Below are 17,825 nucleotides of genomic sequence, written 5' to 3'. Positions count from 1 at the left end.
TGGTCCAAGCCGACGCCTCAGACTTCTCCCTGGGGGCCATACTGCTCCAAAAGGACCCTACAGGAATCCTGAAGCCATGCGCCTACCTGTCAAGGAAATTCTTGGAGACGGAAAGGCGCTGGCACGTATGGGAGAAGGAAGCGTTCGCGGTAAAATCGGCGCTAGAAACATGGAGGCATCTACTGGAAGGAGCCACCCAACCATTCGAGGTCTGGACAGACCACCGGAACCTCGAGGCCCTCCGGACGCCCAGACGCCTCAGCCCGAAACAGGTCAGATGGGCCCAATTCTTCAGCCGCTTTAACTTTCAACTGAAGTTCATACCGGGCAAAAAGAACTTCCTGGCTGACGCCCTCTCCCGACTGCCCCAAGACGAAGAGCCCGTCCCAGATATGATTGGGACGGTCCTATCCGCCTCCCAGCTGGGGATGGCAGTGACCACCCGGAGCAGCGCTCAGAAACAGCTCAACCCCACGTCTCAACCGATGGCAAGCCAACCAGCGACCAGACGGCACCACCCGCGACTGCCAGGAGGAATACGCGCGGACCTCACCGCCGCCCTCAAAACCGACCCCTGGCTACTAGCAAACCCCAACAAGGTGACAATGGAACAGGACTTAGCATGGGGGGACGGCAGAATATATGTCCCGGACTCGCAGCGCCAGGCGATCCTGCGCAGATCACACGACAGCAAACAAGCGGGACACTTCGGGTTTCAAAAGACCCTGCACCTAACACGACGACAATTCTGGTGGCCCGCATTGAGACGGGACATGAAGGCCTACGTAGCATCCTGCCCGATATGCGCTATGGCCAAACGGGCACCGGGTAAGCCCCCGGGACTCCTACAAACGGTGGCGGAGCCCTCCCGACCATGGGAGGAAATCTCCATGGATTTTATAGTAGATCTACCACCCAGCCAGAAGAAAACAACCATTTGGGTGGTGAAAGACTACTTTTCTAAACAAGCACACTTCATCCCCTGCTCATCAGTCCCGTCTGCCCAGCAGCTGGCTAAACTTTTCCTTGTACATGTGTACAGGTTACACGGATGTCCCGTACACGTGACCGACGGGCACACAATTCACCTCGAAATTCTGGCGGGCTTTTCTAAAACTGATTGGGACCCAACAAGCCCTATCCACAGCCTGGCATCCCCAGACGGACGGAGCCACAGAGATCCTCAATGCCACCCTAGAACAATTCATACGCTCATATACCAATTACCACAAGAGCCTGGGTCGACCTGCTTCCGTTTGCAGAAGTCGCATACAATAACGCCGTTCACACGAGTACAGGGAAAACCCCGTTCGAAGTAGTCTCCGGGCGCGAGTTCGTACCCATACCGGAGCTACCGCAACCCCCGGGACCCCAAGTGGGTGCTAGTGACTGGGGACGGAAGATAGCGGAATCATGGCCAATAATCACGGCAGCGCTGAAGGAAGCACAGTCTGCCTACAAAGAACAGGCCGACAAGCACCGGCGCCAGCAACTGACATTCCAGGCAGGGGATATGGTCTACCTATCCACCAAATTCATGAAATCACCTCAACCCTCGAAGAAACTGGGGCCTAAGTATATCGGGCCGCTTCGAGTAACACAGATAGTGAACCCGGTGGCAGTACGCCTGGACCTGCCGCACAATCTAAGGAGACTCCACCCGGTATTCCACAGCAGCCTCCTGAAACCAGCAACCACCTCCCGATGGCACCCAAGCATGCCTCTGCCCTCCTCAGTGATGATCGACGGCCAACAACATTTCGAAGTAAAAGAAATACTCGATTCCCGCCATCAACGGGGCACACTATACTATTTAGTGAAATGGAAACACTTCCCCCACCCAGAATGGGTGGCGGCTCAACACGTCAAGGCACCGGACCTGACCCGAGCATTCCACACGATGTACCCCGACAAACCAAAGGGGCGCCCAGCCGAACCGGCCCCTAGGACACACTTCCCCCCTCGGGCCTCCCCCCCCCACCCGCGTTGCCCCCAGGGGAAGGGACCCCCCAAGCCTGCAACTTGAGTAGACCTCCTCCCCCCTGAGACTCACCCTCCCCCCACCCTCTCCGGGCCCACTGGGGAGGGAAGATTGGTCATAGGTGCATCGCCAGGGGGCAAATGGCCAGGATGCACACATGACAACATGACGAACATCAAACTAAACAATCAACAAAACAAAAAGATAAGGATCCTACCTGGAGCTGAAACAGCACCCGACCAGCCACGCCTCCTCTCACGACGAACTGAGCAAGAACAAGCAGGGTGTGGTCGAGGCATGCGCACTCGCAGGGTGTGGTCGAGGCATGCGCACTCGGAACACACCCAAAAGATGGAAACGAGGTAGAGGGCGGAGCAAGGGGAGGGGTGAAAGCACTCTGGCGGGAAATACAAAAAAAAAAACAAAACTTTTGACAGCTCTCCCGGAAAAAACCGGAATGCCGGGGGGGGGCTACCATTCGAAAGGGGGGCAGTATGTCATGAGCACCGTTGAGCTGAATGCATCAGCACAACGGCACACATAACAATACCACAGAAACAAGAGTAAGGAATTAAAAGATAAGCAAAGCGACGCACAACAACAGACACAGACCCCGAGGAGAAGGGAACGACCCCGGCCGGAAAAACCAGTCAAGAGAACACAAAGGGGGAAGAAAGAGCGACAAAGACAGGGCGGATCACGAGGCACACCTGAAGCTGTCAGCAGGAACGCAAAGGATATCGCCCAGCTGAAAGCAATCACCGGCCGGAGGAAGAAAACGATTATGAGCGAAGCCCAGGGCACCAGCAGGGGCCCCGCGACCCCTCACCTACCGGCAACGAAGCATACAGGACTTGGGGGGATGACACAACCCAAGGTGGGGGGGGGCGCTGACCGGCGCGGGCTATTTAAACCCCGCACCGGTGCGCTCCCTTCACTCTCAGCTTTTTCTAGCTATGCACTATGCTGAAATAAACCAGAACCTGATCTTCCCTGAATTAGTGTCTGTGTTTTACTCAGTAGTAGGCAGCGCATGACAATGGGAATACAAAAGACAAATCAAGAAAAGGGTCTAGACATGGAACAGCTGCAACAAGGAATCCTGGATGATGCCTCTTTATGGGATTTACAGAGTAGGCTGGTGAAAGCTTTGAAGACTCCTCTTGAAAGATTGATGAAAGATCAAATCCTGCGATGCTATTGGAATGATTTAAAAGTTAAGATTGTGAAAAGCAAAAAGAAGGAATATAAAGTTGGACTATTTGATCAGCAATAAATTATTTGTTTGATATTTCTGGTAACTCTTAATGGACTTTTTGCTGAACCAGGACTGAACAGATGATGATTTCTGGACTGCGTATAGATAAACATTTACGCTATGGGGAGAAGAGGGTTTTTTTTTTAATTTGTAACTTTAAAAGAGGGTGAAAAGTTATTATATTAGCTTTTGCTCAGTGTGATGAAGGTTGGAAGCCACTTTTTTATTGTCTTTGTTGAAAAAAATTTTTTCTACTTTTTTCTTTTCCTTTTTTCTTCTTTTTTCTGTACTTTCTATACTTTTATTTTTCTTTTTTCTTCTAGTTTAGTTTGTATCAGTTTTACTATGTTTTTTTAAAAAATTCAATAAAATTATATATATATATATACAAAGTCACCACTAGACCCAACAGCTCTAGACAATTATTATCCAGTCTCTCACCTTCCCTTTTTAGGGAAGGTAGTGGAGACTCTGGAGAAGATGCTGATGCTAGGGAGAGTGGAGGGCAAAAGGAAGAGGGGCCGACCAAGGGCAAGATGGATGGATGATATTCTAGAGGTGACCTTGGGGTTGCTGGGAGTGGCAGTAACCGGCAGGAAGCTGTGGCGTGGGCTGGTCCATGAGGTCACAAAGAGTCAGAAGTGACAGAATGAACAAACAATAACAAAAAGTGGAGAGGGCAGTTAGGTTTCAGCTCTAGAAGATGGAGGAAGTGGACTACTTAGACCCATTTCAGCTGGGTTTCAGGCCAGAGTTTAGTATGGAAATAGCATTGGATAGACCAGGCCATGAAATCAACTCCACAGGTATCTACAACTACTTTTATTGAGATTGGTTATAATAACAGAATCTTGCAAGTCACATTGTGTTTTATCTCTTCCTCCTCCTTACAGTTCAGTAAATTATGGAGATGTCTGTCTGAGCCTTGCAAACATTATCTGAGTGTTCTGGACTTAAAACATGTTTTAGCCCTTGTTGCCTAGGAAACAGAACTTGCATATCTTCCTTACTCTCTACACCTTTGTTGATGACTTGTGGTTGAGCCAGGATGGGGATTCTGGGGGTTAGTGCTCCTTGATCTTTAAGCAGCTTTTGATACTGTCAACCACAGTATTTTATTTATTTATTTATATTTCAAATTTCTGTCACCGCCCATCTCCCCCAGAGTATCCTTTTGGATGGGTGTCAGGAGTTGTGGGTAGGTGGTACTGTTTTATGGTGGTTCTCTTCCTTTCTCTGTGCCCAGTTTCAATCAATGTTGACAGGGAGAGATTGTGCCAGCAGCCTCTTACTGGTGGGGTGCCAAACATTTGATGCTCTCTCCCCTTCTGTTTAACATCTACATGAAATCACTGGGTGAGGTCATCTTTTGGTTTTGGGTCAGGTATTATGCTCAGCTGTATATATCACCCCCAGGCTGGCTGGGTGATGTAGTCAAAGTCCTAACCCACTGCCTGGAGACTGTGAGGATATGGACGGGGAGGAACAGACTCAGGTGCAATCCTCACAAGTGGTGAGTGGTGTTTGCACAAGTAAATCTAGTGTACCCGTTTCCCCTTTCCGACTGGAAGGCTCTTCAGACAGTCATGCCCTATCACCTCACAATTGGGTCATTGTGAGTTGCCCTTGAAGACCAACTGGAACCTACAGCCAGTCCAGAGTGCAATGGCATGGGCAGTGATGGGGGCACTGCAGTATATGCCTATGACCCCACTGCTCTGTGAGCTGTACTGGTTAACCGTTAGCTTCCAAGTGCCATTCAATGGGCTGATTATCATCTTTAAACCCTTCATAGCTTAGGGCCTGGCTATCTGCGGGACTGCATATCTTTGCCCACCTGGTATGTACTATGGGCCCCATCCATAAAATGTCATCTTATGGGACTCAGGAAGTACTACTTTGTTGTAGTACTTGCCCTCTAGAATAATGTCCCCCCAGAGATTTGTGTGAGTCCTACAATTCTTCAAATTGTTGAAGATCTGGTTGTTTTCCCAGGCCTTGGTGACAATTGTGGGGCCCCCTTCCATTATGTCTGGTTTATAGTTGGTGTTCTGTTCTTCTGGTTGGTTGGGTTCCTTCTTATGTGTATTGCTTTTATTTGCAAGCTGCCGAGAGTTGTCAAAGAGTAAGGCAGCCTCAACATTTGATCAAGCAAACAAAGTGTTAAAAATAAAGTTTATGGTAGCCTTGGAGAGGCCTATGCAGAAGGCCTGATAAATATGTACTTCAAGTCAAACGAACTGTTGAAGAAGAAAAGCACGCATTGGTTGATTATGCAAAAGACAGTCAAGAACAAGCACTGATACAAGTTAAAAATTGGAGCCTATTGAATGTACAGGAAACAAAACTGCACAGTGAATATCAAAATAACGTAATAAAAACACAAACAGAATGCTGGCGAGGAAAAGCATTATATGGTCAACTTCAACAAAAGATTGAGGGGAAGGTGGATGAAGATAAAACCTGGACTTACAATTGGAACATTAAAAAAAAGCTGAAGGCTTGATAATGGCTGCTCACAAGCAAAGAACACAATGTGAATGAAGGCCAACACCAGCTAAAGAACTGGCAGCTGTGATTTCACATAGTTCTGTATAATAGTAATTGTCAGTTGCAAAAGGCAGCCTACATCCTGCAACAATACCTTTAATATTATTAAATGACAACATCTGCCTATCCCAGGTCCTTGGGAAGGACTCAATAGGTGGACAAAAATACCAGATTCAGTCTAAACATCTGGCTGACTGCAACCAACCATAATAATGGTTAGGACTTGAATTATTAAGTTTTTACCAGTTTTAGACTGTAAATCTAACTGTGGATTAATAATAATCATACCACTGCCTTATGACTTTACTATAACATCCAGGAACACACCAACTTCCCTGACACTATATATATTTTGTTGTTTTTAATGGTCTGACGATTTTTAATTGGTGTTGGTTTAGCAGCTGTGCACTCAGCCTATGGATGTGAGGATTTGCACCTTAGACTTGCATTTAAGTTCATGGCTGTCCCAGCCTTATTTCATTACTTGGGCTGATTGCTTCATGTTGCACGAATATACAGTAATGGTATCTCCTTGGGAAAAGGAGACCAAGGGTATTTCAATCTAGAGCAAATTAAGTATAGTAAAGTGAGCAGTACTGGAAAAGGAAGAAACAACCTTACTGGCTATGAAATCATAACATCAAGGAACTAGGTGTTATTTTAGCATTCTATCAAGGTCAATAGGCTTTGGTAGCAGTAACAGCATGAGTAAGGTCATCTAAAAATGTAGCTACTTTTGTATTTTTAAGGAGGAAATGACAGTGTGGGAGGAAGATCTTAGTGATTTCTGACTAGTACTGCATGGAAAAGAACAAAGCAGTACTGTAGACAGCAAGAGATCAGAAAGACAATACAGCTTGAAGAGTAAATTCTCTCTTCACAGGAACATTAAGCAAAACAGGAAGGAGGAAAGAAATAAAAGATTATAATGAATGCTTTAGGTATCCTTTACTGAATAATAATGGGCACAGTGGGCTCTGATGACAAAAGAAAGGACTGTGCAAAGAATGCTTGACTTTAATTAATCAATCAATCACATAATTAATATGATGAATAAGGGAAAGACTTTCAGATTTTATTTTCTCTAGACTGCATGCCAAGGTATTTACTGTACTAAAGACTGAAGAGCCACATGTGTATTTGTCTTTCTCAGGCGCTAAAAGTAACTCTCATTTTACTTCTGAGGATCTCAAATCTCTAGGCTATCATGTCTGTGATACCTTATTGGACTTTTGTGATCCAGACCGCTCCAAGGTGAGAGCTTCCTGTTGTTGCTGAGCAGAACCAGAGGATATTGTTGGATTGGCCAGTACCTTTAAATATCCCATATTTCTGAGGCATGCTTCAATATTGCCATTATTATTTCTCATATTTTGAAAATATTTAGTCTGGAAATAGCCATATTGCATGGAGTTCCAATGTAGAATGTCCAAATACAAATGGAAGACATGTATCTAGCCAGCTCCTCCACTGTAGATGCCTTTTCTTTGTGGAGTCTGAAATGTATAAGAAACAATAAACAAACTTCAACCAAGTAGCAGATATTAATATTTTGAGTATACATATGAAATTCGTTAACTAGAAATCTTTTTTTTCTTGTTATTTGCATCCTGAAGTCCAAATGCAATTGCCCCTCAGGTTATGGACATATTATGAAATGTAAATTAGTTCACATAATAAATTTGATAATCAAAGAAAAGACTATATAATATAAGCATTTTTTAATACTGATGCTGGTACACCCTCCTAGAGGAAGTTCAGCTGGTGCCAACACTCAGCCATTTCTGTGTGTGTGCCAGTTGAAGAGATTTGTTGATGCAGTTTGGATTTATTTTTATCTCTTAAGTGTATTGTATATAAAGATTGATATATTGTGCATTTTTCAAATTGTTTTGTATTTCACTTGTTAATATTTCCATTGTTTTATGTCTCACTGAATTGGTTAGAATGGTTGGAAAATTTTAAAATAAATAACCAAATAATCTTTCCTAGATGGCCTAAGAATTCTCTGTTCTTCTCTCAGTTTCAGCAATGCTTACTTGAGCTTAAGGAATTATTGAAGCAAAAAATCCAGAGTAAGCTCTCAGAGTTGGGCAAAAGCATGGAAAGTACCTGGAACGACATCTCTCTATCTGATGTTGAATCTAGGTAATCCAAGTCTGCTGGCATTTGGTGACAGAAGGGATTTTAGAAAAGTGAGAGACCCTATGGATTTTTCTATCCTCCAAGACTCTACTGTAAAATAACCAAGCCTGGAGATATCACACTACTATCAGTTTTAGTTTTTCTGAATATAAAAACTAAAACTGATAGTAGTGTGATATCTCTAGGCTTAAAACAAGACTACCCCTCTGAAAGCCCTCTCTGTTATCCTGCCCCTAAAACTTTTTTTAGCTACCTGAGGCTTATCTTGTTTGGGTATCCAGCTACCTGAGAACATCAATGCAACCTCATTCACTGTCTTATTGAACTGCGTAACTTTAGAGAAGTTGCTGTATCACATACACTCATTTCATTGGCACTTTTAGTTTCACAGGAACTGTTAATTTATGTGCTATCTTACATTGCAGGAATATATTAGTGAGCACTGGGGCCATGTGGATAGACATGCTGATTTTTAAAAAAAATTAATCATCATGCTCTCAGTCATCTAAAAAATATCTGTGCAGTCTCACCAATTCCAACATTACCAAATGCCCTTGCACCTTGAGATCAGAAATAACTTTCACACCACAAAGGCATGGGAAGCAACCTAAGGGGAGGGACATCCACCCCATAATTAGTTTTTGGGCTTATGCCTTACAGGTGATTTGATGACGACTATAGGTTGAATGACTTAAAAGCTTTAGGCATATCCAATGAGTCTGTTTATGTTCAATGCTCACTTAAACTTTCCTAGCAAAATTAGGCTGCTAGAAGCAATAAAATCACAATGTTTATTTTTGTGCATCACATGAATAGCCTTTCTCTTTTCTCTTAATTAGCACAAGTGGGTCTGACAGCTCCCAATCAGATGGCCCTCCTCCACATTTGCTCAAGATGGTAGAAAAGGTGAGAGCTATGCATTTTGGGGTGAATAAATCGGACTGGAATGGAAAAATATAACATTTGGGAGTCAATAATCTTATTCCACAGTAGCAGCTATTACTGTTAGTTATTTTTTATTTATTCAAATTTGTTATCTTGAGTTCACTCAATTTCCTCTGTGAAACACTACCTTTATCTTTGATATATTAGTTTTTAAGTTATTGCATCATACAATCTATGTAACATTTGGAGTAAATCATAAAGATTCTCAGCCAATCATGTGGCACTGACTGCATTCAGGTGCACAGGCATTCATAGCAACACACCTCTAACATCACCACAAGTATTCCTGACACATGTATCCATAAATACATTAAGCTGCTAATGAGATCACACATCCTTGTCTTACTCCCTGTTCAGTTATAACTATTAGCTAAACATTGCATTTATTCTCTCACATGCTTCCATCATATATCACTTGTACCAAATTCAGCAATCAACCTTCCACTCCATATTTGCCAAACAGTTCCATAAGTCAAGCCCTTTGGTCTTATGCACTTTCTATAATTCATCAAAGAAACAGTAAACATTCTAACATTCATATATTTTTCAATGACGTGCTAAACAGCAAAAATTTGGTCTGCATACCCTGTGCCCAGCATAAAGGCATTCTGCATTTCCTAAATGTTGTTCCTTATCATCTCTCATATTCTCTACCCTCATTAGAATTCTGCTAAACACTTTTCACACACACTAAGTAAACTAGTCCTGTAGTTTTTGTATTCACTCTTGTTACCTTTCCATTTGTATATAGGAACAATAATAACATTAATCTAAATGTCAGGCACAGGTGCAGTCTTCACAAACACATTAAACGCCACTCCATAAGCAAACCACATCCATATTTTAGCATTTCTCCAGTTACAATGCATACTTGCGGTCTTACTGTTTTCAACATTTTCATAGCATTTGTGAATTATTTTTCATTCATTTTCTTGGACAAAAACATTTTTAGCATTCATTTCAATTTTATTGTTCAATATATCATGTAATTCCTGTACAAATCTCTGAAATACTCCTTTCTGTGTTCTCTAAATTTCATCCCAAATAATTTCATAACTTTTATTCTTAATTCCATTCACTCTGAAGATTCCTCATTTAGTCCTTTTCACTCATTCTGAAACAATTCAGAAAATTAAAAACAGAGAAGATTAAGAGGTAAAGAAAAAAGCGATTTTAATGGAAATAATCACTTTTTTTCTCTTAATCTTCTCTGCTGTCTCAGACTATATTATTTTCAACTATATTTTTCTCTCTATGTATACCTTATATAATATCTTTATTTTTGGAGCAATGATTCTCTTACATGCTTTCCCTCCCATCTACAGCCGCTTTTTCTTCTTCATTCCACCAAATGTCCTTTTCTATACTTCTGTGGCATTCTGTAACATAGTTCTTTTCCCTCTGTTCCAAGCAGTTTCCACAGTCTCTTATTCCACTTTCCACTCATTCTCCTGGGAGATTAATCTGCCCTCTAATACTTTTTCATACAGGACTTATTCTTTTTCTTCCTGTGGTGTTCTACTTTCACTGAAGTTTCTTTCAGTAACTTTACTTTTCCTTCACATCATTTTTTTCCCCAAGGTCCAGTCTTGACCTTACTAAAAAATGGTCTATCCCACATTCAGAACCTTTCATTACTCTTGTATCCTTCACTAATTTTTCTGTCTTACCTCATAATCGATCAAATCAATCATGCTTTTAGATTAATTTATTTGCTATTTGTGCTCATGAATATACTTATGTTTCAGCAGATGTTCAAAATAAATTGACTTTTTTCTAAGCAGATACTCATCAAACAATCACTATTCTTATCCATTCTTGGTCTCCTAATAACTCGATCACTTTTTCTTACTCTTTCATCTTGTTCCCCCTTACCCATTCATGTCAACAACAGAATAATATTTTCTCCTGGATTTCATTTATTCAGGCTGTTGCATACTTTTTTCCAAAACCCATTCCTGGCTCTTCCATTATCACCATTCACTGGACATAACACCTTTCACAAATTTATGAATTTCTTTTTTTTATAAAGAACCTTATTAATTTTCAGAATATAGTTAAAATACAAAATATAGAATATAGAAAGGATAGAGTATAGGACTAAAGAAAAAAGAAAAACTATAAAAGTGCAGAACAGACAGAACAGAAACAGAAAGTGACTTCTGACCTTCTCCAATACAGATATGAATACATTTACAAATATAATCTCTTACCATTAGTTAAACCTTAGTAACATTATTTCTATCAAATCAAACCATTTAATCACTAAAGCCCAAAATCAAAACTTCATTTTTTTCTGACGTAAGCAAGTAGTCTAAAAGTGGTGCCACGTAGAAACAAATCCAGAAACAGTATTTTCTCTTATCAATGCTGTTAACTTGGCCATTTGGGCCAGCAACATCAGTTTAATAATCCAGTCCTCCACTGTAGGTATTTGTGGATCTTTCCATCTTTGTGCATATAAAAGTCTTTCTGCTGTAATCATATATAAAAGCAAAGTCTCATGTTGTTTCTCAAGCTGCTTCTCCATCAGACCCAAGAGAAATAGTTCTGGGGTGTTTTGTAAGTCCACCTTCAGGATCTTCTGAATATTAGCACATATTTGATCCCAAAATTTTTTGGCCTTCTCACAAGTCCACCAAAGATGATAAAAAGTTCCTTCACCAAGAGAACATTTCCAACAAACATTTGTTACTCCATTATACATTTTTGACAACTTATCAGGAATTAAATACCAGCAATACATCATTTTATAAAAATTCTCTTTTAAGAAGTTATAATTCAAAGTAAATTTCAAACCTTTGTTCCACATGTTCTCCCATTGCTCCAACATAATATTGTATCCAAAATTCTTAGCCCATTTAATCATTCATTCTTTAACTTATTCATCTTCTAAATTCATCTGTAACAACATTTTATACATCTTTGTAATAACATGTTCATCATTTATACAGGGCTCCATTTCAAATTGAGTTGTATCACTGACAAATTTAAAACTCTTTTTATCCACTTTATAATGGATAAAATGGACAACAAATTTATGAATTTCTAATTTCATACGTACTCACTGCAATCTAAGTTGCACTTACCTTCTGACATACATGCTAGCTTTTTCATTCATAATTAAACCTACTTCTTCATTTCCATGCAGGTGTTTATCAGCTCCACACCTTCATTTAGATGCATTACATCCTTCTCTTTTTACTTTCATAACGTATTTATTGTTCTATTTTTTTCATTAATTCATGCCATTTGCCATGTACTCCTCGCACATTCCAAGTCTATCATCAGATGGCCATCATCAGATGGGCCCATAGATGTTGAACTCTGGTGTTCATCATGTCTTTGTCAATCAAGGCTTTCACATAACACTTTTCAGTAAGACTGGGTGAATCAGTTACAGCCTTAGTCATACACACTGTTTTTAGAGTTTGTTTGCCTATACTGTTTTTGTATTAATTTACTGCCAATTGGAGATATGGAATCAATTTTAGATTAGCATTTTTCTGATATTTTGATGTCTGGGTGGCACATTGTTTTCCAACCTTTTTTCTTGTGATATTTCTCCCTTGCATTGTATTTTTTCCCCCTCAAATACTTTTATTATGCAATTTGAAAACTATTTGCCTGTCTTATAACATTTTCCATGACTTTTCTAGGACAGATCTCATATAAGCATGTGCTCTCAAGTCAGGATATAAATTCAGTAAATAATATTAAAGTAGGTGGTAAAAAGTCTGTTCAAATCCTAAGTAGCCTATGTGATTGGTCCATATCATAGCCAGGATAAACCACTATGAAAGTCCAAGAATTCTACTTATAAATTAGAATTGCAGCATTATATAATAATAATGGAACAATAACTCTGCACCCTTATGCATGCTGAATCAGAAGTACTGTGATATTCAGTAGGGTTTACTTTAAGTGGGCATATGATTATAGCCTCACTGCCATGGAGCAGTTTCAATCTATAAATAGATACAATATTTAGGAATATTTAAAGGTAGTAAAAATACAGCTTGATTTGAACATTGGCTGGTAACACTTTCACAATTTTGTATTTCAAAATAAAGGGGACCAATAATTAATTTCCTGTTTCTTTATCCCAGCAAGCTTTGGAAAAGCTAACACCATCTTTACATAGCAGAGGAACCAATTTGTATGTCTTCAGAATATTCCCATAGTCCAGCCTGGACCTGACATGGCTAAAATCTTAATTATGTTTTTCCTATTCCACCCCAAAACTTATTTTAACCACTTTGTTCGATGTATTCAAAGGTTTATTCACTGTTTTGTAGAGGTTGAGCTGATCTGACTAGGTTAACTCCTCACAATTTGGTCACTGATATATTTAATTATTGGAGGATTATAATGAGAAGAAGAAAAAGAAGAAGAAACATCTGCGAACAAGGAAGGAAAGAAATGATTTGCATCAGAAATTTGCTCTGAGCCATGCATTAAAGCACAAGGAAAAAGTTCTGGTAAGACGCAAATAAAATTGGGTCAAACGTGGCTTTATTGGACAAAGATAGTCAACTAGAAAAGTTTTCCAGTAGAGTGCATTAGAATGGAATGTTTTGTAATACTTTGTTTTCCTTCTGCCTAGTCTTAGAGTATGTAGGTGTATGATGAGATCTTGTAGAGAATTGTGCAGCTATAATTTTATAAGTTTGACCTTCATTGTCTGGGCATACAGTATATGGTTTTCCTCCTGGTTTTGTGATTAAAAACAACTGAATTTTCACAGAACTATGTTTTATTGTATCATTTATTTTGAAGCATTCAAAATAGCAGGAGGAAGGCACAAAGCACAGGATGATATTTAAGAGGATTGTTCTGATATCAAGAATACCTTTTTCTTTTTCCCTGCCTAAACTTTTATCATAAGAAGGACTATGCTTCCACATCTGGATAACATTGGTTTACTTAGCCATGGTTTAGGGTTAACCAAAAACCAAACAAATCACCTTATGGCTTAATGCAGTCTTCCCCAACCCAATGCTCTTTATTTGCTTTGGGATTAGAATTCGCAGAAATCACAGAGGTTGGCTACATTGGCTGGGCCCCAACATATCTGGAAGCACAAAGTTGGAGAAAATAGACATGGTACAGTGTGAAAAGCCAGTCACAGAATAATTCACTTGCTAGCAGACTCTGGCTTCATACACTGTATGTTAGGCCATAGATGTTCATGTAAACACAATAAAATGGGTGTTCACAGTCCACAGTAACTATAAACGATGATTTACCAGCCCTAATGGCAGGTTTCATGCAACATGCTAACCCAAGAACAATGAGCCATATTGTATGAAGCAGGCCTGAACATCATTACAACCCAGTAGTTTCAGTTAATGCTTGGAGTGCTAGGAAATGAACGTCAGCAACAGCTTGGGAGACATTTTCTAGGTGAAAGAATAAGGAGATTAATGATGGTGTGAAGTTCACTTTGGAAAAGTAGGGCTCCCAGAACAGAGCTGCAAAAATCGAAGTTGCTACTAGATGGAGCCAGAGAAATACAGAGTAAGTCTGCTGCATTTAGTGGTCATCCTAATATGTATGCCTAGAGAAAACCCAATTAAGCAGCGGTTATATATTTATTTAGGATTTGAGGAGTAAATGATTGGAATGTCTGTTAAGAAATTTGTGACAAAATAACTAATTAATAAATGATCTGACAGTTTCACTGTTTCAGAAACCCGTGATATATGTTATTTCTTAAGCACATTTCACTGCATAATTATAATGATTTGCACAAGTTTGAAATAATAATTTTTCAACATCTATTAATGAAAAGTATATATACAATAATAATTGTTATGTTGAGGCTGGAGCTTTATAGTGTTAGGGTGCAGCTTATCATAAAGGAGAGATATATGCCTTTGAAAACAAATTAAGTTTGCAAGTTGGATTTCAACTTAGCAATATTTTCATGGGAGAAATAATCTTGTTTTGGTACTGACTTGTCTATTAATTTTATTTGATGCATTTAGCTGAATATACAATTCTTTGAGTCAAGACTGTCTGTCCATTTAGTTTCATAGGATGCTCTGACCTAACTTCACCTTTCCAAAGTGCTTCTACACTGAACAGGACAGAGCAGTTTTTTCCAGACATTTTGGGAATGCTATAAATTAACTATCCTACTAAATGGCAGTGCCCTGAAAACGTATATATAATTATATTGTTAAAGCTATTAAAATACAGTATTGTTAAATACAGTAAAAATTTAAAAATCTAATGAAATTATTTTGTTATGTAACATGATCATTTGCTTGATTTTTAAAAGACAATGCTATAAAGTGGCACCTGTCATGGTAGTGAGCTTCACTGGAGCCTGGGAAGATGCTAAGAGCTAAGGTAGCTCCTCCACCAGTTCTGCCATGCCTTAAAAGACTAGATGCCCGGGTAGTACCCACAGCAGTCACATCCATTGAAGCAGATAGGTAGTAGTGAGTAATGCACACGTAGAAAAAGGGCAGCACTCCTTACAGTTCTCTTTCTATTTTACGTCAGAAAAGCAATACTATAACCAGACGTCACTTTTCTACAACAGTCCTTGTTTCAGGAATAAGTCTTTTTTTTTTTTTTTTTTACCTTGCTTAGGATTGACATGTGCCTTTCTTTGGAGAGATACCTTTTCCACACTGCTACTTCACCAAATGGGGTGTTATTATCTGTGAATCTTCCTCCATCTTTTATGATTCACCCTGACTTAATGGACAGGATTAAGTTGATTTGCTAAATATAAATCGGGGTTAATTTCTTCTTCTTTTTTTGGCAACCTGTAAGTAGCCACTCTAGCCCAACTTTGAGACTCTAATTTAATTCAATATAGGCATTTCTGCCCACCAGGCATGATTTTTTTCTGTTCTTGTCACTTCCAGTGAAGCCTAACAGTATCAGGCCTAGATAAAACTGTCCTATGAGCTGATGTTGGCTAACCATCCTATTCTTATGAATTAATAACTAATCCATGAAAAGACATTTCCTAGGTATTTCTGACCAACTAGTGGGGGTTTTATGTGAAGCACTCTAACAGGCCAGGTACTTTAAATCAATAAAATCACTCAAATCCCACTGCAAATTTGTTTTGTAAAATGTTTTTTCCAGGAGCCATGTTTATGTTTCTCATTAGATGATAGTTATAAATATTTCTCTTCTTTCATATATTACTATCATGCACTTTTATAGCTTTATGATTTATTAAGAATTCTATTGTGTGCGAATTGTCTTGCATTGAATTCTGATGTTCTCAGTGTGGTTACCTTTCTGTACTGGATTTCTGGACCGTCCTCTGCTTTTCTTGTTCTGAGTTAAATTAGGGTGCTCTCCTGAGAGATTTTGCTCAATTCTCCAATTCAGTTTTTTATTTCACTATATTTTAAAAGTGAGCCAAGATACACTCTCTTCATTAAATTCTAAATGGAATTTAATATTAAAATGGAAGGTTGAGAAAAATAAGTGCTCTGGATATACATGGGCAACTTTTTTTAATAAAACAAAGATCTTGTGCAAATAAATATTCCACCTATTTTAACAGTTTAAAAAATATTTTTGCCTTAATGTTTATTTTAGTTGCTCTTCTAACATAAACATAAGCTAAGTTTTTTTGCAAATATTTCTATGTTTCTCAAAGAATCTACATACTGTAGTTAAATCTATTTTAGAGAATGTTGTCAATCGGTGCTTCCAGAAGAGTTCTTTATGGTGCAATTACTCTGCCTCAAACATAGAATTTTATAGGAGGGAAGGCTGTTTTCTTAGTCAGCTTCTTTTACTTTTTTTCTAACTATTACATTTAAAAAAAAAGATGAGGAAAGAATCAATTGTTGCACAGTATCTTTTGATTGGTATTACTTGCATTTTACTTTTAAAGCTATATTTGTTTCCAGGGGTCCCATGCAAGTATAATATCTTTACAGTATAATTATTTTATGTAAGACAAATCTATGTGGTACAATCCTGTGCAACTTTACACAGGAGCAACAAGTTCTAAATTAAATGGATTCATCTGTAGGACCTAAGTTTAAAATTGCACTATAGGAGATTCTTTGCACTTTGTAAGTAAACTTGGTGACTGGAAATTAGTTCTTAAGAGATTATCTTTTGAGTCATTAATTACAGTGACTCTATTTTTTTATAATTTTCACTTTTATGCATTCTTAAATATATATGTATATGTATGTGTATAATAACAAAATGAAATTTATTACTAATTGGTCAATTAGTAATAAATTTCATTTTGTTATTATACACATACATATACATATGTTGGTGCATTGTGATGGAGTATACATTTTTCATTACCAATCTTCAGCTCACTAGACATATGTCTATGTCAACTTATTGTTTCTTAAACAATAATTAGGTCGGATCCAGAGATCCCCTAATTTAATAATTTAAGTATTTAGAAGCAGGTTACCCCAAATTTAGAGAGAGAGACAGACAGACATCAACAAACCATTGAAAATAAAAAACAACGGGAACAAAATAAAACAAAATAAAAACTTTAAAGCCCAGAAATAAACAAAAAAGCAAATTGAATCCTGCTTAATTTGGATCTACATAAGTGGCATCTAAATATACTTGTATATTTGAACGTAGATGTCTAAAATTTTGTATCCAACTTTAACATTGCAAATGCTATCTCAAACTTGCTATAATTTCTGCATTTAAGTGATCAGTGAAGGCAAGTTTAGGATGAGTTACAGGATGGGTTAAGACTGGGTTAACATACACATTTTTCTGATATAGGGTGAAGAACTGGGTCATTCAGTCTCTTCATTTTTGCCGGGAGAAAGCTTAAGTAACTGTCAAAAGTGCCACGGTAAGACATTTATCGAGGTATGCTATGAAGTATGCCAGAGAATGCAATATCCAACTATTAACACAGCACATGTATTGTGGAAAAATTCCTTCATCTTGTTTATGTGAGATTATGTCTAC

General features: G+C 38.9%; 1 protein-coding gene across 1 annotated transcript in view; it reads left to right on the top strand.

Moving 5' to 3' along the window:
- AGBL2 (AGBL carboxypeptidase 2) overlaps positions 1-17,825 on the top strand; it is a 45,279-nt gene that overhangs the window by 23,701 nt on the left and 3,753 nt on the right. The window contains exons 11-15 of the mRNA XM_063310500.1: positions 6,943-7,043; positions 7,813-7,937; positions 8,774-8,840; positions 13,244-13,360; positions 17,634-17,706. Of these exons, the coding sequence (XP_063166570.1) occupies positions 6,943-7,043; positions 7,813-7,937; positions 8,774-8,840; positions 13,244-13,360; positions 17,634-17,706 (483 nt within the window). The remainder of the gene's footprint in view (positions 1-6,942; positions 7,044-7,812; positions 7,938-8,773; positions 8,841-13,243; positions 13,361-17,633; positions 17,707-17,825) is intronic.

This window comes from Candoia aspera, chromosome 1, assembly GCF_035149785.1.
Source record: "Candoia aspera isolate rCanAsp1 chromosome 1, rCanAsp1.hap2, whole genome shotgun sequence".
NCBI classification, from domain to species: domain Eukaryota; kingdom Metazoa; phylum Chordata; class Lepidosauria; order Squamata; family Boidae; genus Candoia; species Candoia aspera.
This window is presented reverse-complemented; position numbering and strand designations above follow the sequence as displayed.